This window comes from Heliangelus exortis, chromosome 1 (assembly GCF_036169615.1).
Source record: "Heliangelus exortis chromosome 1, bHelExo1.hap1, whole genome shotgun sequence".
Classification (NCBI taxonomy): domain Eukaryota; kingdom Metazoa; phylum Chordata; class Aves; order Apodiformes; family Trochilidae; genus Heliangelus; species Heliangelus exortis.
Genome location: NC_092422.1, coordinates 120,438,272 through 120,461,150, shown reverse-complemented (window position 1 = coordinate 120,461,150; position 22,879 = coordinate 120,438,272). Strand labels below are relative to the sequence as shown.

The 22,879-nt window shown below is 40.1% G+C and overlaps 1 protein-coding gene across 4 annotated transcripts in view; it reads left to right on the top strand.

The window, feature by feature from the left end:
• PRMT8 (protein arginine methyltransferase 8) overlaps window positions 1–22,879 on the top strand; it is a 73,198-nt gene that overhangs the window by 13,781 nt on the left and 36,538 nt on the right. For all 4 annotated transcript variants that reach the window (XR_011729612.1, XM_071762797.1, XM_071762808.1 and 1 more), the window contains one exon: window positions 21,574–21,759. Coding sequence is in view for 3 of the 4 variants with exons in the window: in XM_071762797.1 (XP_071618898.1) it covers window positions 21,574–21,759 (186 nt within the window). In the remaining variant the exon portion in view is untranslated. The remainder of the gene's footprint in view (window positions 1–21,573; window positions 21,760–22,879) is intronic.

Below are 22,879 nucleotides of genomic sequence, written 5' to 3'. Positions count from 1 at the left end.
AAAGTCCTAGCTTTTCATTCAATAACATCCTTTATATTTATTGGCTTCCACTGTATGGGTGTTCTGACAGAATTCAGTTTAGTTGTGGAGAATTACAGGAGGAGAGAGCTTTCCATTTCAAGTTGAAATACCAAGCTCACATTTTGGATATAAGGCTAAAAACCTCTAAAGTAAGTTTAAATTCAGCCTACACTGTTAGGAATACAAACTCCTGATTCGAAAAGAGAGCATTTAAAAACATTTGTCTGTTTCAGTCTGTATTGTTTCCCAGCAGTTGTACCTTTGATTCCACAATTAGTATGATTGGTATTGTTTTCTTAAATTCTGTAACACCTATGCACCTCAGAAGTCAGATAATAAGACAGCACATTTACAAGTCAGACCAACTCAATTAAGATGCATAACATGCAGTTTAGTTACTCTCACAGAGGCCACTGATTGAAACATTTAAACTTAAACAGTGTAAGAATAGATTGAGAAATGTGTAAAAGCCTGATTCTCAAAAATATATTCTTGAAGACCTTTTCAGAAATTTAGATATTATTATCATTCTCTCTGAGTTAAAGCACCTTTCATCTACGTCTAGAGAATCTCTTGTAAGCATATTGAGTATTGAACTCAAAAGTGCAAAGTAATTCTTTATTGTCTAACATATCAAAGGCAGGTAGTGTTAACAAGTTGGTAGGCAAAGCACATGAAAGACACAGAGTCCTCACTGGCCATGTAATCACGAAGTAGGTGATAAAGGGTCAGATTCTACTGCTTCTGGGAATATTCATGTTTCACGTTGCTTCATGCTTCACTTTGCTGTTTTTCTTCCAGAATAGATGAACTTTACCTTTGTATTTCACTTTATGCTGCCTATCATGGCTCTATGCTATAGGCTTTGTCAAAGGCCCATGAGGGCAGGTTAGGATTTTTCTCAGGAATCTGAGCCAGGGTGACACGTTTGGGCAGCTGATCATTGCTGGGCTTTGCTGAACCACTAGGAGGAAGGGTTGAAGGGTACAGTGTGGGATGGAGCAACTAGAAAGACACTGAGCTGAATAGGTACTTCTAAATTACTTGTAAATAAAGGTGTAAATTTCTGAATACTTATCTGTCTACATACTGTGAAGTGATTTTAGAGGCTCAAACCAGCTCTTACAGCAGCTCCAGCCCAGAACCTGACCATGGTGCCCTGGGGACCCAGAGCTCCTGCCCAGGCTGAGGGACACTTTCTGTTTACATGTTCAGCCAGTGACTAGACTGCACATGGATCACACACAGGACTAAAAAAAAATAATGGGGAAAAATAGCAATGATTTTACATTCTAGTAAGTTTGACTAAGCAAATTGAGGCTGGAGGAATGGGCTGACAGGAGCCTCATAAAATTAATCAAGGGCAAGTGCAGAGTCCTGCACCTGGGAAGGAACAGCCCCGTACATCAATACAGGCTGGGGACCAGCCAGAGGCAAAGCAGCTTGGCAGAAAAGGACAGGGACACCAGGCTGAACAGGACCCAGCAATGTGTCCTTGCTGCAAAGAAGACTAATGGTCTCTTGCATCAGACAGAGTATTGGCAGCAGGTTGAGGACAGTGACTCTTTCCTTTTACTTAACACTGGGGAGGCCACACCTGGGGTTTTCTGTACTGTTCTGGTCTCCTCAATACAAGAGAGACATGGATGTACTGGAGAGAGTCCAGCAAAATGCCACAGTGATGATTAAGGGATTGGAGCATCTTTCATCTAAGGAAAGGCTGAGAGAGCTGTGAATGTTTAGCCTAGAGAATAGAAGGCTTAGGGGGATCCTATTAGTATATACCTGAAGAGAGGTTGAGAGGATGGTGGAGCCAGGCTCTTTTTTGTGGTTTCCAGTGACAACAGGACAAGAGATGATGGGCACAAACTGAAACACAGGAGGTTCCATCTGAGCATCAGGAAATTCTTTTTGACTGTGAGGATGAGTGAGCACTGACACAGGTAGCCTAGAGAGGTTGTGTGTTGTCAAATTTCCTTTGTTCTTCCTTCATCTTTTAATTTTTTAGATCTTTATTCCTGATTGGTCTTCAAAAGAAACCTTACTGCTTGTGATAAACAATTTGTGTCAGTTGTTCTGCTGGTGGCAGAACAGTGCATTCCTCTGACTTGCATCATGCTTCATAATTCTGCTGAAAATTACTATGTTGTCAGTAAGAGAAAAATACTGGTTTGGTTTGGGTTTTTTATTTGGCACTGAATGGTTTTACATCCAGTGACTTAGTGTCTCAAGGAAACCCATTTTTACAAGCCTTTTTCAATGCTTAAGTTTCTGAAGTGATTCAGGAGTTTTTAAGTAATTCTTTTTGGATCTTCTTGATGACAGTAATTTGTTTTCAATGCTATTTTAACAAATATGCACAACTCATTGGTTGGTGTCCTGATGTTCTCTATCAGTCGATCAACAAATCATTATTATTCTCCATTGTCATTATTTTACATCAAAAGGGTGAACCAGTATCTAGATTCTGCTCTCATATATTCAAATGTTTAACAAGGTGTCTGAGTGGGTGGCCTACTTGTCATGTCTAATGAATAAACACCTCTGAATGGCAACTGCCAATCTCAAACCTGAATCATACTTTAAAGAAGCCTCCTTCTTTCTGTTGATCCTATACATAGCCTACAGAGCAAACTGTTTTTTCAGTTTTGAGACAGTTCTGTAAACATATTCCTCTGATTCACAATCCTATGGAAAATACCACTTTATTATGTGTTTTTCACATTTTCAGAATCTTCTCCCTTTCAGAAAGTTCTCCCTTGCCATTAATTCTGAATGTACAGCCAGTTCAGAAACCAGAGCTGATGCTTCTCCTCTGGCCTGATCAGCTGCCAGTCATTCCATGAACAGGGGAAATACTTAAAGAAACAGGATCTCAAGAGGCTTGATTGTTCCAAAAAGAAAGAAAGAAAACGTTCAGTGTCATGGCAAACAACAAGCTATAGGGAAACGCTATTTTTGCTTCCTGTATTTTTCTGTCTTCTAGATTGTTTTTTTTCCCAGTTTCTTAAATCATGTTAATGTTTAGGAAACTAGCAACCAAAACTTTCAGTCCTATCCTTTGACTCATAGTTTTCTTAGGCAATGCACAGATTTTTGATGGAATTCTTTCTTTTCCTTATTTTGTTTTGTTTGTTTGGCTTTGGTTTTTTCTTTGATTTTTTTTTGGCCCATTCACCAGTACATCAGAAGGCAAAAGTTCCACCATTAGAATACAGGTGGGATTGGTGCAATAGAGAATTTTGTGTTGCTGTACATCATGCTGTGCCCATACTGTGGCAAAAGAAAAATAAAGCCAACCTCGTATGTGGAAAGGTGATAAGACTGGCTTAAAAAAGACACTCGGTATGTTTCTTTAATAGGCTTTTCAGTACCCAGAGACTTTTACTGGGTGTTTTCAAGGTTTCTTCACAACTGAATAGGAAAAACCTTTCTAAAGCTGAGATCCATTCTCTAAGCTTTTCAGGTTAAGCAAAGTCACACGAATCAGTGAAAATCACAGGTTAGAAGCCCTTTGATCGTAGAACATCAGTCTTCATGCTAATCAGCCAATTTACACATCATCAATGCAACACTAATTTGAACAGAAGTACAGTTGTACAGATCTTTCTACTGTCAGTTACATTTTCTGCTCATCTTGTCTTTGGTAATTTCCTTGTTGCACTACAGTGCATCTAAGACACTTCTTCAGTCTAAGACACTTCTTTCAAAGAGGCACTGACAATTGTCAGGACAGTCACAGGTTGTTGGACAAAGCATTCTACAAAGTGCCCGCTAAACAGGCAAGGATTCCCATTCTGTCTTAGCCAAGAATGTGCCTTCTCTCAGCACACAACCCTGCTTTCTGAATCAGCATCAATGGAAGGGCTGAGACAAAACACCCAACCCCTTAGGAAAATGGCAACATCAAGGAAAGAAGGGAATGTTAATGGCAAAAGGCAAGATGGAGAAACTGTCCCTTAATTAGTAACAATGGAGGTGGTTCAAGGTAGACTGTGTTATTTTAACTAACCTGAAACTATTCAGTATAAAATTCATACATTCTCACCCCAAGATAAGCTTGGAGAGGGAAGAAAAAAAATCACTCTTCATTTTAAATCTTGAGTGGAAATGTCTTCCTGAACTCTAGGTGCCCAGGAATGAAGAGAGTCAGAACTTCCCTCTCACCACACACTTACCTATGCTTGTGAGGCAGAAAAGCTGCTATTTTTGGTTTTGAAGCCAGGGCTTCTGAGCACAAGTTAATGGGTGTCTGTCAGTGTTCTCCCCAGTTATTTGGCTACAGTTGGGCCCTTCACATCTGGTAAAAAGTAGAGCTTTGAATGACCTCACAGGAGTTTTATTCTAAAAATTGCAAATGAATACTGTTTGAAGATAGGTGTTGGACTTGAGAGTCCAATACTCTCTTGACCAGTTACTTCTAGATAGTCCATGCAAGGAGGGTGTAACGTTAAATACTGAATGTCTCATTAATGTCTCATTTGAAGACAGCTAATGTTACATGGGATTTCTGACTGACTGATACATAATGCACTGAAAACACAATACAAATGTAAGTTACACTTGGCAAAATCAATCATAAAAACAATGTGATATGCTTGCTGGCACGACACTGGATGTCCCCAGCCATGAGCTGAAGGCAGCTCAAACCTGTTGCTCTCATTGAAATTATTCTGTTAGTTGTTCTACTTTTATATTTGTGTAGGGCTGAAGTATGGAATTATTTCCTTCAAGCAAGTCTGGCTAACTCAGACATTGGGGTCTTTTACTGAACTCAGGAAGGCACATTAAAACCAGCAGTTAATCCACTCAGCTGTTGGTAGCCATTTACCTGAAACAAAGGCCACCAGCTAGTGCTCTTTGTGTTGAGACAAAGTCAGCTTCTTTGCAACAGCTGTGGTCAGTTTCATCCCACAGTTTCATGGGCACATCACCTTTGCCAGTCACCAGGGATCCTTCTTTCATTTTAAGGGGTCATTCAGAGGGTCACATTCTCCCTCTAGGGGTTTAGTCAGTCACAAAAGGATGCAGTGGTTTGAGAATCCACAGTAAGAAAAGGCTGATTCTTTCAGTTATCCCAAAATGAGGTAGGTACCTTTGTTTGGTGTGCAGTAATCAGGGCCATACGCTGAGTTAAGGCATTTCTTCAGGCTCTGCACAGAAAGGGATAATTGGTGGTAAACCCACAAAACCTAGCACACCTTTCCTGTAACACATTGTCTCTTTTATACACCAAAATCTGCAAAATCACCTCCTCTGTAAGATTACTGGTGTCATTGTCTACATGATTGGTGAACTTCTTTGCTTTCACTTAAAGTGATAGTGCTTCCACTTTTCAGTACCCATGCTCAGAGCTTTGGGAGCTTTTGTGAGCAGGGGGTCCTTCCAGCCTGAGGGAGAATATTTTAGTATGTTACTGAGGTAAGTTCACAGCAAGTTTAATTAGTCATTGAGTTACTGTCTTCTATTATCTGTTCTACTTAGTGCTGAAGGTTAAAGATATTGGTGGCTAGCATCTTCCATTCAACTCTCCTTCACACCAAGTTATACTACTTTAGTCATGTTGACATGTCTTTTTCAACATCACAGGCACACAGTGAGATGGACTTAAAATCAACAGAGAAAAAAAAAAACCTGCCAGTCTGGTTATGGCATATGATCAAGAGAAAATCTGTGCTATACTATATTAAGACCCTGTGAACTACAGTTCCAAAGGAAATGGTAGTGTCCCAAGTCTGGGTTCTTCACCCTATGTGCAAAAAGTAATGCACACACAGAGTTGAATTATTTGTTTTCTTCCAGTTCTGTGCAGAAAGGGATGCCAGGCTTATAATTCACATACCTGATTTGATTTAATTTGATAATTAAGTTGGATTTTTGTACAAAATAACAACGAAAGAGAAACTTTAGTGAAGTAAATGGTTGGTTGGTTATGTCACTTCTCGCTTTACGTATGAAGGCAGAGATTCAACAACCTCTTATCTCCAGGGTTCTGCTGTATTTGTTCTGAGATTGGTTGACCATTGCTCAGGTCTTATGTCCCTTCCACCCAGAACACAAGCCCACCTGCTTTCTAAACCTGGAGTCTTTGTTAACTCTTTCCTTTCAGCATCACTAGGGTGCCTTGTCTCTGTGCAGGGAAACAGACTTATTTTTGCTAACTGACAAATGAAAGGGCCAGATGCTGGACTTCCATTCAGTGTTGGTATTTATTTGCTGGTAGTTCTGAAGCAGCACTGAACTGCAGAAATCAGTGTGATGATCTTATTGGCACTTCAGCTCAGGAACTTCATTACTCAGTCTTGTTCTGCTTTCTGTCCTCATTTATCCTGCAGAGGTTAAAAGGTAATAATGGATAAAGCTGGATACTTTTTAGGGAGAGACTTGTTCTAGAGCTGAACTAGATCTGAAACTACACTGAAATGTAGATCAAAAGCTAGGCTAGGATATGGAGTAGGTGATCAACTGGAATTTTTTTCCCCTCCCCATCCTAAAGTCCAGCAAAGCCTACAGAATATGCCTTTCTAGAGGGAACTGTTGTTGGTGTTAGTTATTCTTCTGGAACAAGACGGTGAAACATCTGAAACTTGATGACAGCAGAAGAGAATGGCTGAGGCATCAGATGCAAAGTGACTTTCAGGTGTCAGTGCATAAAAAATTTGTGCTAAGCAGAGGAGGACTTCCATCAATTTTTCAGCTAATTTAAGAAAATAATTTGTACGGATAGAATACTCTGGTTATTTTTGTTAATAATTAACTTCTAAAATTAGCAGAGCTCTAGTTTTTCTTGTAAATTTCAGCTTAGTGCCTAATACTGGAGAAGGGCCTAAAAATAACTTTTTATAATTGATTAGCACTTTCTGGTTCTTGTTTACTGTCACTAGAGAGTCAGTAAAGATTATGATGGTGCAGGGAAGAGCTGCCCAGTGGCACAGCTGAGTTCCCCTGCAAGAAACACATCATGAGCATTGATAATGGAAGCTGTGTTCTTGCCCCACTCCTTTTCTCAACAGATTTTCATACACTTACCAGTGATGTAAAATAGTTTTAAAGAACCAGGCTATTTTTATTTCCTTTTCATTTTATGTTTATCTTGAGGGGTTTCTCATAAGGGTTATATAATTTGTTATTTATTTGTACATCACTGAAGTCACGATTCTCTTCAGCAAGGCTGGCACTTATGCAGCAGCAATGATAGCAGCAAACAAAAGGAAAATCACAATAGCAAGTTCACGTTTCTCTGGCTTTGTAGCTTCATTACTCTTTATGCAATAATCTGCAACAAACTCTTCCTCTTCACTGCATTCTACTTTCATTTTAGGCTTCTGTAGGTTCTGTTGCTATTTTTACAACAGGCTGTGACTTGTGATGTGAGGCATTTTAAGATAATCTGGCACATGAATATCTCTCTTCACAAAAACCATCAGTCATGTTTACATTTCTACTCACTGCTTCCAGATAACAGTAGCGTATCTGCCTTGGCTTATAGTTGATCACAAGGTATAAATTGCTGGAAATTGCTGGAAAAACTAGGGTTTCATGCCTCAGAAAATGACCTTGTCCCTAAATTAACTTGTTTATTTATTTATTTGTTTGTTTGTTTCACAAGAATTCCCTCACCATCCTTCAGCTAACTACCATCTGCTAACAGACCTCTAACATTCTAACTGTAGATACCTATGCACCCCTTGTAATCTGCAACTCAGAATTTATGTGGAATTATATCAGTTTACCTTGGTGACCTGTCACACATTATGGGCATAAGTTTTACTGGGCTTTACATACTGACTCTGCAGAAAAGTAAAAGACCAGTCTTTTTATTCTCCACTGCAGTCAGTCCATCTATATTGTGAGGGATACTGGAAAAAAAGAAGTATTAAGCTGACAGTGATGAGTCCTCTGTGCACACAGAAGGGAGGGGGCGTCAACAAGGGCAAGAACAGTGAGAAACCAAGATCCTCATCCCAGCTAGACCAACAAGTTTGTGCACAGACAGCCCTAGAAAGCTGCCTCATTCTTTACCAAACACCACGTTACAGGAGAAAAAGGGACTGAATCATGTCTTGCTAAATAACAACATAAGCTTTGAGATACTCCCAGGGGAACATAGCAAGGAACAATTTCTTCATCCTATTTGATGGCAAAGTTCCAAATCTACCCAAGCAAGAGACACCATTACTTACCAGGAACCTTGAGCTATCAATATCCATGTACACACAGGAAGAACTATCTCTCTTGTTCCAGCTGCTGCCTTATAGTACCCAGGTGCCCTAGAACTAGTGCTGGGTTGGCAGGACTTGAAGACTCTACTCAGCCAGCCACACATAAATCTGAGTTTTGATCCCACCTCAAAAAATGAGACAAGACTGGTGCTATTTGACTACTTATATTACAAAGTACAAGGGGAAGGGAAAGACTAACAACTGTAGTTTAAGCCAGTGTGATACTGTAAAATTCTGTTGCAGAAAGAAACCCCTAACACTTGTTTTTAAGTTTCAGAAGGCAGACATTCTTTATTATGGCACCAGATGCACGGGGGATAGCTCCAACATAATGTGCATACTCTGCGGCTACCGATACATTAATTATATGGTACAAAAGCATAAATATTCATTACATTCCTCAGAAAAAGCAGAGTTATGCTAGAAATTCCTAGAAATCATTTACACATTCTTCTCCTAGTTGCTCATGCTCACTGTTTTGAGTTGGTGGTCGTTGGTCATCTCATACTCGTGTCCTTTAATTGAACTCAAGTTACTGCTTTATTATTTATAGTGATGGATTACGTGCTGATTAGGCAGGTTTGTGAATGTTTAGGGACCACTCTTTACCTTGTAGAACCAGCTGTTTCTTTTGTTATCTGGATGTGACTGAAGTTTTATACCTAAGGCTTGTTTATCTATGCCTAGCAAGCATCACCTCAAGATCAGTATCCTGTATCTTTTATCAGCTGCAAGCTCAGCTCTTGTATTTAGTTTATCAAGTGCTGTTCTAGCAATATGACACCTTCACAACTTTCTCACTGTGTCATGCCAAACCTGATTGTGAGAGTTCATAGATTCATAGAATGTCAGGTTGGAAGGGACCTCAAGTATAATCTGGTCCGGTCCTTCTAACATTATTGCTTATACGATATGTCTTAGCACCCTGTCAAGCTGAGACTTAAAACTTTCCAAAGTAGGGGAATCCACCACTTCCCCTGGGAGACCATTCCAATGTCTGACTGTCCTCATAGTGAAAAATGTTCTTGTGTTCAAATGGAATCTCCCCAGGAGCAACTTGTGTCCTTTGCCTCTTGTCTTGTCCGTGTGACTCTTTGTAAAGAGGGAGTCTCCATCTTCTTTGTAGCCCCCCCTTTAAGTACTGATACATTGTAATAATGTTTCCCCTGAGCCTTCTCTTCTCAAGGCTGAACAGACCCAGTTTTCTCAGCCTCTGCTCATATGGCAGCTGCTCCAGTCCTCTGATCGTCCTTGCGGCCCTTCTCTGGACCCTCTCCAGCCTGTCCACATCCTTTTTGTACAGCAGGGACCAGAACTGGATGCAGTACTCCAGGTGCTGTCTGACAAGCACTGAGTAGAGCAGGATGATGATTTCTTTGTCTCTGCTGGTGATGTCCTTGTTGATGCAACCCAGCATCCTCTTGGCTTTCTTAACAACAATGTTCAATCATGTTGTCCAACAAGACCCCCCGGTCCCTTTCTAACAAGGCTCCTCTCTAGCCAAGTGGATCCCAGTCTGAACTGCACTCTCGGGTTTTGTGTTCACAGTGCAAAACCTTGCACTTCTCTACATTGAACTTCATAAAATTCCTGTTAGCCCACTTACCCAGTCTGTCTAAGTCATCCTGGAGGGTGGCTCTCCCTTCTGGGGTATCAACCTCTCCACTCATCTTGGTGTCATCAGTGAACTTCATCAGGGTGCTCTTGATCCCATCATTTGGGTTGCTTATGAAGATGTCAAACAGCACTGGACCCAATATCAATCTCTGGGGCACTGCCACTTGGAGGATGAACTATTTGCTGTCACCCTCTGGATATGGTCTGTCAGACAGTTCCCTGTCCACTGCACTTGTCCAGACCATGCTGAGTCAGTTTCTCCAGGAGGAGGCTGTAGGGTACTGTATCAAAGGCCTTGGAAAAGTCCAGGTAGACAAAGTCCACTGCTTGCCCTGCTTCAACTGAGCAGGTTACTTTGTCGTGGAAGGCAATCAGGTTTGTTAGGCGTGATTTGCCACTGGTAAAAACTTACTGTTTTTTCCCAATCATGTTTTAATTGACCCATCATAGCTCTCAGGAGGATTCACTCCATGACTTTCCCAAGGACTGAAGTGGGCCTAATGGTCTTCAAACCCTTCTTAAATATGGGGGTGTCATCTGGCCATCCTCCAGTTTTCCAGGATGTCTTCCGATCTCCATGACTTCTCAAAGATGATGGAGAGTGGCTTTGCAATGACATAGCCCAGCTCTCTCAACACCCTGGGGTGGATGGCAGCTGGACCCATCGATTTGTATGGATCAAACTTCTGTAATAGTTGGTACACCAACTCTTCCTTCACTGACAGCAGGTCAGTGTCTGACTGGCAGTGGGAGTTGGAAGCTGTAGTGTGAGTTTGGCCTCTGAACAGCACACCATAGGTGAGTGTTAATTGTTAGTGGTATAGAAGTACTTGCCCCACCAGCCCAGATGGGACATTAAAATAACAGTAGTAGTAAAATAACAAGTAGTATGCATATAGTGTTAACTATTGTCACTACCAAATATAGAGCTGGTTCTGTAATGAATCAGGAACTAAACTGAATTGGAATTAAATTGATACGGTTTATTTTTAGCTCACTGAGTTTGTAACCAGTATTTTAAAATCACCTGGAAGACTGGATGGATTTTATTCATGCAGAGGTATTTCTTCTCCTTGTGCTACTCCTTGAAAGGCAAATCAGAAATAAAAATAAACTTGGGGGGAAAAAAGCTCTCTAATTCCCAGAGGCTATAGCCTAATTCAAATGGAAAATTCTGCTATCAGTTTTTCCTCTTTTGTCACTTTCAACAGATAGGCAATAGACATACTTCAAATCTTCCTTCTGGACTATCACAAAAGATAAGCCCTGTCAGAACAACGGGCTGTTTACCCTTCTTTTATCTGCGTGTGTGAATCTTTTATTGATTCTTTTTGTTCTAGAGAGTTTTGGACATAGTGCTCCTTGTTGAGGAGTTCTGTCAAAACTTGTGAAAAGTAGAAATCTCAAAAGAAGAATGTGTTGCAAGAAAACATACAACATAGTTTATACCTACTGCTTTTTTTCTTGGGAAATGGAATGGAAGAGGAGGAGAAGTGTTCCACGCTGATCAGTCAATTTAAGTGCCCCGTTAATGGCCATTTTAGGTATTAGATGTACTTCAAAGTTTGATAGAAGAAATGCCAATTATGTAAGATATTGCTGGCAATAATATTCTTGGCTCTCACTGTTGACCTCAGCTTTTAATTTTAAATTCCCATGATGATATCAGAATTTTGTCCTGCCAACATTGATAGGCAGAGGACTACTTGTTAAGGCACCTTTCTGTTTTTCCCTTCTGTAATGTCTCAGCTTCTAACAAATGGATGAAAAATGATGAAAGTGAATTAAATTCTCACCTTCTTTAGTCAGGAAAGAAGAAACTTAAAACAATAAGAAGGTAGGAAGGCTTATGTCTTTTTATAATTTGGTTTTACTTGCCCTTTCATGAATCCTTAAAAGGAATGGGATAGCCCAGTGGAAAGCATGACTTGCATGGCAATCCTGTCAGATGTAGCTGTAAATCTGTATGAGACCAGAAGCTGCAACTTGCAAGAGCTGCTGGCCTTTTAAGGCTGCTTGTTTGCAATGTGTTCTCTGTGACACCAACTTTTCAGACTGGGTTCTGGAACAGGAGAGAGGCTACTGTAACATGTGACAACCAAAAAGCCCATACTTCTTGACAAGGCACCAAATTTAGAAAGCTCTATTTGAAAGCATGCTGTTCATAACTCTCCTGGTATATAATACTGAGCCAGAAAAAGGGTGAGAAGTCTGCAGTGACTCTCAGAAACATCGTAGCCCTGATAGCCCAGCCTTTTTTTCTCAACCTGCCACATTGATTTACAGGTGACAATCTTGAGTCAAAATAACCTGTGTTACTTGACTATATCCACCTCTTCAATTCCTGATTACATTGGAGAGCAGAAACAAAACCACAGAAATCCATCTAGCCACAAAACGTTACAGCTTACTTCCTTTGTGAGTTTTAAAATACTCCACTATTTAATTCTCCACCTTTCAAATTCTTTACTCATGTAACTGAGACCATTACACTGTATTTAGTCTATATGCTGTGTATTTGGAGGGAACAGAATGATCACATACAGAGACTAATTTCCAGGTTCTGGATTTCAGTAACTGAGCCTCTGCCCTATGAAATGAAGAATTAATTTATCCATCTGCCAGCTGTGTTGTCCCAAATCAGGGTTCTTCACCCAGTGTGCAAAAACCAATCCACACACAAAGTCAGGATAGTTGTTTTATTCCAGTTCTGCTCAGAAGGGTGTGGTAAGCAATAGCTAGCAATGCTAGCACACATTAACTGGCACACAGTATTTCTCCTATTGACCAAAGAATGTAGAATCTCCAAGTATACTGATACTGTTTTCCCACATGATCAGTAGCAAGTCCTTTGTGTTCACTTAAAGTGGTAGCACTTCTACTTTTTAGTGGAGGACCTTCTAGCCTAGGGGAGGGTATTTTAGCATGTTAATGAGTTAAGTTCACAGTAAGTTCAAATGGTCAATGCTTTCTATTATAAGTTCTACTTCTTGTGATTAATGCTAAAGGCCAAAGCCACTTGCAGTTGGTATCTTCTATTCAACTCTATTATAAGCTCACTAAACACCCCCTTCCATCGATGATGCTGACCTCTTTTTTGACATCAGCTGTACTTCATTTTTAATATCCAACAGAGGACAATGGTTCTAAACCATCCTGCTGAGCTGAAGCTGCTAAAAATCTCTGGGTTAAATAGAAGCAGGTTTAAGACTTTGGCCAGCAACTGAGAAACTCCTCAGCATGCAACTTGGTTCACTTCTCATGAGGCTTAAGAGGCTTCAAAGAAATAGATGGAGAGTAGAGTCTAATGACATCTGCTCTACACAACACACACTTGTGAAAGCACAAGGCATTTCTCCAACTGTTCTTTGTAACAGGGTTCTTGTAAACCAAGAAGGTGTTGCAGTTAAGTCATTGACACTAAATCTAAAACAATAAGCAGTAGGTAAATTGCATCCTCAAAGATAATAAAAATGCAACCTTGTCCTAAAGAAAGGTACCTCTCAGCACTTTAAAAAAGATGTTTTCCTACCCTTTCATGAGATGCTTTGCTATCCATTAATGAGGTACTTTGCAAAAAGTGAATTTCAGTTAATAGTAATACATTTTCCTCATCTTCTGTTCTACGCTGTGCTAGGACTGATCAGGGCAACAGAGTGACCTACTTACTGGATGAGAGAAAGACTGTGCATATTGTCTATCTTGACTTTATTAAGGCATTTAAGATGATTTTCCAAAGCACTCCTCCAGAGAAGCTGTCTGCTCATGACTTGGGTGGCCATACACTTTGCTTGGTTAAAGATTGGTTGGAAGGTCAGGTTAGATGAAGAGCATTTTTATTGCATGCACTGACACACCAAATGGTCTAGAAATATTCAGGCTTTTATAAATGCTGCAGATACATCACCCCCATCCTTACATTCTGTCATCCTACTTCCTGTAATTTGAACCCAATTCTGTGACATATAGCTTCAAAATTTTGCATTCCAGAGTGTCATGTCCTTGTGTTCTTCTCAAAGTGTGCGTTCTTCAATCTCATAGAAACAGGTTCTGTTCCCATTGTGTGTTCAAATCTATAAACCTAAAATTATAGCCCACTCTGGTTATAATTTAACCCATCTACACTAGGCTCAAGTATGTAAGTTTATCCTGCCTTTGCTATCTGTATCTCCTGAATAGTACAAATATAACTGTCCACGTCATACTATCATAGAATAATATGGATGAAGGTCATCTAGTCCAGAAACCTGCTCAGATAATGATAACTTTAAAACTAGATCAGGTTGCTGAGGACCTTCTCCAGCTGAGTTTTGCAGTCTACAAAGTTGGAGACCCCACAGATCCTCTAAGCATTTGTTTCAGTCCTTAACCTCTATAAGGGGGAAGAATTATTTCTTTATACCCAACTGGAAATTTACTTGCTTAATCTGTGACCTGTCACTAAGAAGATTCTGGCTTTTTCCCAGTAGATAGCCCCATTAAGAATCTTGACAGTATATAGTACCCTGGGTGAGATCCACAAAGGTAACACCATTCCTAACTTATATTTACGTTTAGATATCTAAATTCCTTTTAAACTATCAAACAACAAATAACGTATCTGAAAACCTTTGTGATCTTTGCATTCCTTCTTGCTACTTGGTGTTTTTTCTGCTGCAGCATAAATGTCCCAGCCATGCCTTTATCACAGTGAAGACCTGTTCGCGTCTTTTACTTGGACATTTTTGAGGATTTGAACACTTAGTGTATAATCAAGTTCCATGTATGATTGCTCATTTCCAGACAGAGTCTTTATTCTAAATCAAACAACAGAACCTTAGATTGCAGAACGTGCCTCAGTGTTTTCACAATATTTTTACTATCACCATTTCCTCAGGGATAAATGTAATAACTGTAATATAATCTAAGTTATACTTGCCTGTAAAGTACAAGCACTTCCCTACTGATAATAAATGGACATGTTTGTTTATGATCTGGCATTTCAGGCACTCCATGCAAAAGGTTTAGAGAAAGGCTTGACCTTGAAGTGGCTGCAAAAGGACAAGCACTTTTAAGAATCAGTTCTTTCTCCCAGTTTTCTTACAGAGTCTGTCTGGCTTGATTTTCGGGCTTAGAGTATGGTGAGGTTTACAGCTACATTAAACTCATAGTTATCTGCAACTTAAAATAAACTGAGCCAAATTTTTATTAAGCAGAAAGTAGATTCATAGCTGCTGAGAAACTGGCTATTTATTTCTGATCTTGAGAAATATCACAACATAAAGCCTACACTAACAAAACGAAAATCCAAAACAAAAGGCAGACACTCTTGATTGGTCTTCAAATGCCCTACTTCTTCAAAACATGTACCTAATACAGGCACTATTAACACCCCTGTTTCAAAGCAGTAGCATCTGTCTGCAGTTGAGTATTTGTCTAATCTGGTCTCTGTTGAAACCCCTTGATTTCTGGACATTTTGCATAGACTGTAAATATCAGGCTCTCAGCATAAAAAGGTTTTTCCATGAGTAGAGAAGCTAATGAAACCTTGTTTCCCGAAAATATGTGCTCTTTCTCCCATCATCTCCCAGTTTAGTTCTGAGCTCTGCCCATACTTCTTCGTATACCTTCATGACTGATGATACAGTGAGTGTGGTTAGTCTGGAGACTACACATTAAACATGTAACACAAACCAGTTAGCTCAACAAACCTAGAGCAAGCAGAAAGAATGAAGACTGAAATCTGGCTGCTTCAATTTCAGAGGATCATCAAATTGACTATTATTCTTCCAAGTATCAGATTTTCAAGAAATGTATAGGAGTACAAATATTTTTTATTTCAAAATAGACGGGCTTGGACAAGCTCAAAAGTTACCAATGGGAGACACACAAGATACTGTGGCAGCTTGATTTCCTCAGAAAATCTTATTAAAACTTCTCAGATAATGGCTCAGATTGTCTGCTCCATCTGAAGACCATTTAAAATATGCTCTCATGAATCTAGGACAAGATGTATTTCAAAACAATACAAGATAAAGGAGTCAAGGGAGGTTTTAAATTGTGCCACTGTGAAATGACTTCCAGGAAGCTGTTGGAGAAGTAAACCTAAATTCTGGCCAGGAGGATACCAAATACATCTTATATTTGACTCTGTTGCTGTATCTGCAGCAAGAAGCAGCTGTAACTGCTATGATGACTATAGCAGGTGATAATATCTTGCATGCTATCAGGTGGGAATATCAAATTATATTAGATGGTGCATATCAAATTAAGACTAATCAAAATACTGCTATGCATATTATGCATATTCTCTTCTAGTAGTTCTGACAGACAAAGCTATCTGGCCCAAGAAGTATAATCAACATTTAGATATGATTAAACCATCTGTTTAAAAAAGAAGAGAATGCTGAAATTGAATCATATTAAACTAGAATTCCATTCTTAATGAGTGTAGATTCTTAATAAAAAGGTAGGCACTTCTAGACAGAAAATACTGTTAGCTTCTTCGATGCCCTAAAAATGCAGTGAATAAAAAAGAATTTGTCAAGGAGAAAACACTGCAGCTTGAATAATTTTACAGGGATTTGAATTTTAACCTCCAGCCATGTGTCTCCATAGTAATATCAAGAAATGAACATTGAAATTCAAGTTTATTTTTACTTTACATACCTCAGCTTTTGTCACAACCTCCTAAAAATGCATTGTGCATAGTTCACCATCTTGCCACTTTGTAGGTAGATGGATTTAGCTAAAATGATCAATTTTTCAAAACAGCCTATGATTTTTGAATACCCAGTTCTCTTATATATTATGATAATTGTACATGTGCATAGCCTCATAAGTCCATATTGACTTAGATCCAGCCTTTAAGAAAGAAGAATTTCATCTGTTTCTATTGATGCACAACTCCACAGGTCTGAAATTCACATCTGCCACTGTAGGTGTCTATATATGTTTTAGAGCCCTATGTCAAGATGTTCAGATGTGAGATTTTGAGAAATCATAGAATTATGGAATGGTTTGGGTTGGAAGGGACCTTAAAGATCATCTAGTTCTAATCCCCCTGTATGGGCAGGGACACCTTCCCCCAGACCAGGCTGCTCAAGGCCCCATCCAACCTGGCCTGGAACACTTCCAGGGAGGGGGCAGCCACAGCTTCCTTGGGCAACCTGTGCCAGTGTCTCACCACCCTCACAGGAAATTTTCTTCCTCATGTCTAACCTAAATCTCCCCTCTTCCATCTTACAACCATATTCCCTTGTCCTCTCACTACACACCCATGTAAAAAGCCCTACCCCAGCTTTCTTGTAGGTCCCCTTCAGATATTGGAAGGTTTCTGTAAGGTCGTCTCAGACCCTCTTTTTCTCCAAGCTGAACAACCCCAGCTTCCTCAGCCTGGCTTCACAGGGGAGGTGCCCCAGCCCTCTGATCATTTTAGTGTCTCTCCTCTGGACACACTCAAGGAGCTCTGTGTCCTTCTTATGCTGGGGACTCCAGAACTGGACACAGCACTCCAGGTGGGGTCTCACAAGAGCAGAGCAGAGGGGGGAAATCACTTCCCTTGAAGCTGCCTGTGCTTCTTTTGATGCAGCCCAGGACCCAGTTGGCTTTCGGGGCTGCAAGTGCACATTGATGGCTCATGTTGAGTTTCTGGTCTACCACCATCCCCAAGGCCTTCTCCTCAGGGCAGTCCTCAATCCTTTCTCCTCCCAGACTGAAGACTTCATAGTTTGTGATACCAATAATAGCTCTCATTACATTTCTTTATTTTGTAACTGTCCACTATGTTTCTGTGTTTTCCCTGCCTATTTATTGTCATAGGATATGTTACTCTTGACTGAAATTGTTCACAGTATCTATAGCAAATCTACAGCAGAGGGATTTCTGAGCCAACGCTAAAAATTATTCTCATAATTGTAACCTTGCCTGAAGTTTCAGAATTACTGTGTAACACACATAAATGAGAGCAGTAGGTATTACAGGTGCAGCAAAGAAATGGCATCATTTAAATATGAAAGGTCTGTGTTGTGTTCATATGCCTAAAACAGAAACGAAGCAGCTGATAAAAGGTCCCTGTGTCAGAGTGCAGCTGGCTGAGAAGGGTCCAGGACAATTCACCACCAACACCTGACTGCTGAGCACTTCCTAAGTGCTGACTGTTCAGTGGCAATCCTGTACACTGATCAGTAGTAGATGGTGCTCATTCAGCACCCCTGTATGGCACTGCACTGTCACTTCCCTCTGCATGGCATCATATCAACACTTTTCCCCTCCGTGTGGTCCTGTGCCACCGCTTCCGCCCTGTGAACGGCAAGCTCCACACATTCCTTGAACAGGCTATCTTGGACACTGGCAGGAGTTCCAGGCAGTGCTGCAGGGAGCCCTGAGCACCTGGAAGGGGATGGTCTCCCATGGGAGGCAGACTGGGGACTGCTGGTGAACTTGTTCTTACTCTGCCTGCAGCACACATTACATTAGGGGGAGGAAGAAGAGGTGCACAGGCAGAGGGGCAAGCAGTGGAAGAGGCTGGGGGAAAGCAGCAAGGGGAGCAGCTCCAGGAGCATATCCAAGCCTGGGGGCAATTTAATCAATCATGAGATATTTTCTAAAAGTAATGTTAACTAAATGAAATTGAAAAAACAGCAAAACACATTTTCTTAAAAGTGAGGTTAGGGGCTGTGACCTGCGGTGAGCTGCTTGTTTGAGTTGCCTCGATCTGATTCTTAATTTTTCATTTCTTACATTTGATTGAGTTGCCTTTATCTCATCGTTAACTCCCCTATACACTTGAACTCCCCTAAATACAATTTCCTTGCCAAAAAATCACAAGAGCTGACTGCTCCCTGAGTTCATGGTGCTGAATGAACACCACCTGTCTGTCAGTGTACAGTTGTCCCAGCACAGAGTCAGTCACGTAGAAGTGTCCAGAGGTCAGCTGGCAGCAGCCGGTGGAGAAAATCACCAGCACTGTCCAGTTTTCTGTTACCCCTATGATACCACAGCACAGAATGGACAGGGCATGACCAATTTACAGCCTAACATTGTCACACGACCACCATCACCACCATCTCCCGCAGGCTGCTTGGCTATAAACTAAAACAGCTGAGAATAGGCTTCTGTTACATGGGCTATGCACTCTGACAGAGATGTAGATGGACAATTGAGAGCAACAAGCCTTCAGGTATCTTAAATACAACTCAAAATTACTGAGTAAGAAGTCTAGTACTGTCTTCAGTAGCCTAATAAAAGTTATCTTGCCACTCCTTGGCTATAGAAGAATTCAGCTGTCTTACAGACAATGAGATAACAATGTTAATTTCTTTAGAGCAAATAAAATCATTCAGGCAACTTTCTTAGCCTGATATGCTGAATTAAATTTCATTCTGTTTATTTTAGTCAGAATAAACCTTGTTCTCATGACCTTGTCTAGACACATGCTGTGCATCCAGGAACAGAACTGATACTGCCTGAGACCTAGACAGAAGATTCATCTTCAAGACCAGTCTCCTCTCCTCTAGAAAATGCTTTCTATTATACAGCAAACCACACCTGAATTTGTAGTTTGAAAGCAATAGAAATGCCAGTACTCCTTTGGTTTCCTTTATAAAAACAGACAGATCTTTCCTCCAGTAGGTAGTTTTGGAGCTATTGCTTGTGATGTACTAAGACAAGAACAGAATTAAGAGTTCAGTGGCTGCTCCATTTATACATTTTGCCTGTCAAATGATATGGGGCACAAGTTTTAGGAGAAAAGTGCAAGACTGTATGGAGTTCATATTAAATTAAAACAAAGTCTTGAACATATACAGTTTAAACTTTGTAATCCTGTAAACAAATATACAGAAACCACTACAGGGCAAAGTAACTGCAAAAAGTTGGTGTTATGTACACCAGTGGAGAAAAACTTTGGGATATAGCTGCAAGCATGTAATTAAAAGTATCAGGATTAAATTTTGAAGTGTTGAATACCACAAGCAACACAGCTGCCCAAGTGTTGCTTGCAATGAACTGGCAATGAAATAGTCTCCTAAGAGAAATGACTGCTGGTGGATATTTTGGAAATAGACAGGATGGAGATAAAAATACCAACTAAGAACAACTGTGTTCTGTGTGAGATGTGAACCGGATAAGGTGATGAAGTCAAAAATATCAGAAAGAGAAAAAAGTATGAATCATACAATGGTTCAATTGGAAAGGCCCTTTGAAGGTCATCTAGTTCCACCCCCTTCAGTGCACAGGGACTTCTTTAACTAGAGCAGGTTGCTCAGGCCCCATCCAACCTGACCTTAAACGTTTCCATCAATGTGGCTTCTACCACCTTCCTGGGCAACCTGTTCTAGTGTTTTGCCACCATCACTGTGAAAAATTTCTTCCTCTTATCTAGTCTAAACCTACCCTCTTTTAGTTTAAAACCATTACTTTGTCCTATCACTACAGGCCCTGATAAAAAGTTTGTTCCCATCTTTCTTATGGGGAGCTATGGAAAGGCTCCAGTAGTAAAAATCATACTTCTGGATCTTTGGGGATGAAAGGTGTTGCAGGAACATAAACCACTAGTATTCGTTTTTCACAGATGGACCAAAAAAAGCATTAAAAGATGGCACAACTGATTATTCAAATGAACAAGGAAAAAAAAAGTGTTGCTTTTTTTATATATATATTAAAGTAAACTGAACTAGGCTAACTGATGCTATTCAGAGAGATTTTTTTTTTACAAGAGATTAATGTCTTTTTGTATCAAGCTGTAGAAGATAGCGTGAACTTTATGAAAGTTTCTAGGAGAAGCTTACGCAAATCTGCTCCTCACTGGAAAATTACTAAATGTGAACATTAAAAAAAAAAAAAAGTATAATAGGAGGTGACATATTTTAAGTAGGGTTGACCTTAATATATGAAGGTTTTGACCCACAATTTGCACATGTGAAGTGGTAGCGTTTTTCTCAGTTCTTCTTACTTTTCAGCATTTTGCTTCATACTAAGGATGAAGAATGTAGATGTACTTATGACCTAGACCATGGTTTGTGTTTCATGTTTATGAAACAATCACACACAGAAAAATGAAGTGCACTGGGCCAGGGGATATTGGTAATCCATAACTTCTACATCTCCCACCAACAGAAAACTAAATTAAGGGATCACACATCCCTGTAGTTCTTCCTGGACATGCTGAGAGACTTTTAAATAATGTCAGGGACTTTCAGTTATTGTGAGCATTCTCTGACCTGTATCATCAATATAGACAGATACATTACCTGACAATTAAGAATTAACTGATTCTTATCCTGTCCTTCTTGTTGTCAACACCGTGTTCAAAGTCATTTGATTATGGGCTCTTCCTTGCAGGGGAACTACTACTTTTATTATAACTTACCTCCCACAAAGGTGTGGCAGTTTGACAGAAAAAGACACTAAAGGAAAAAAACTAGCTCTTAAGCACTATATGTGAGGGTTTGGAGTGACCTACTTCAGCCAGCAACAATAATTTGCCTTCACTTTGCACTGTTAGAGGTATCAGTAGAAAACCATCAAGGAAAAAGCCAGTAAGGAATTTTTCCGACAGAACAAATAATTTGAAGAGCCAGGAATGAAAGGCAGCCTCAATTTCACTTACAAAGCCCCAGGTGTCTTTGGTCTTACTATCTCCTTGCTAATTACTATGATATCACTATGGTAGACTTAGAGAGAAATGTTTTCTTTTAATAATGCCTCTTAACAATATTCCATGTTCTCCTAGGTTTGCCCCATTCCATCCCAGCCTCCTCAGCCTACTGTTGTTCCAAAACCAGTTCAATCTGTCATACATGTCCCATTGCAATCAAGCTGCCCTGGCCGAGGCAAGATGGCAAAGCTCATCAACCCAGAAGAGATGACATCCAGGGATTACTACTTTGATTCCTATGCTCACTTTGGAATTCACGAGGTAATATTTATTTCAGCAATTTAGTAATAGTAACAGCATAAAAATCATAATGTCCTCTTTAATTTGTTAGTTATATATCTCACTTCCTCATTATTATATTATTCTGCCTATTCTCAGAACATTGTGTAATCTGGTAAAGTGCCAAAGATATCACCCACTTCTCTAGAGGCCTGTACTCAAAAACTTTGTCCCACTTAGATCCTTGTTCTCCACAGAGCTATCACACATTAGCTATCTGTACAGTGGTGAACTTCATAAGTGTGTCAATTTGGTGCACTTATGAGGGCTGCAAACTAAGCCAACCACACGTGGTTACTATCTTATCGCTAATTTAGGTCTTCTGTCTGCTTGCATATTTTAGCACCATATTTGTGTCTAAACACTAGAGTCAACATTTGCCTTTTTCAGAGCCCTGCCAAAGACATTTACCAAGACAGCTAAAAAGATAGATAATGTTGCCTATTTCAAAGCCTCACAAAGGACTTGCACAGGGACACTTTGGCAAAGTTGAAAAGATAAAGTATTTATTAGGGCAACAGATATAACAAGTTTTGAATTGCTGTTGATTGTGCTAAAGCACTGAGTGCTTTAGCCTAAATGTTGCAAAGCTACCTAAATATTTAGTTAAACTGTAGTAACCCAGGTATCATCCACATAGTACCAGAGGTGCTGCAACTTCTTACCAAGGAGGTGTCCCTACATGGAGAAGAGACAGGTCCAGGTCTGCCAACTTGTCCAGAAATAGTTAGGATTCTCTTCCTCAAAAACAGAGCACTCTAAAGACTATATTATACTTCTTGATGAGGTGGAGTGGGTCATATCTTGTGTGCTGATTGGCTCCCAGCAGCCTAATGGAGCTATTAAGAGAGGAGGGAAGAAAGTAGAACCAACACTTGCTGCAGATGTGTACTCTTCAGTGGTGTGGGCACAACTACCTGGTTACAGGACATCTGCCCTATCCCAGTGGTTGTATGAATTGCCAGGGTTCTAAAAACTCCCAAACTGCCAGGTTGTAAGAAACTTCCAGTATCTGGACTTTGTCTTGGGTTAGATGGTTTGTCCTTCACCTCAGCTCATTGCCAGGAAGGGATAAGTGCACTAAGTTAGGCTGCTTTCCTAT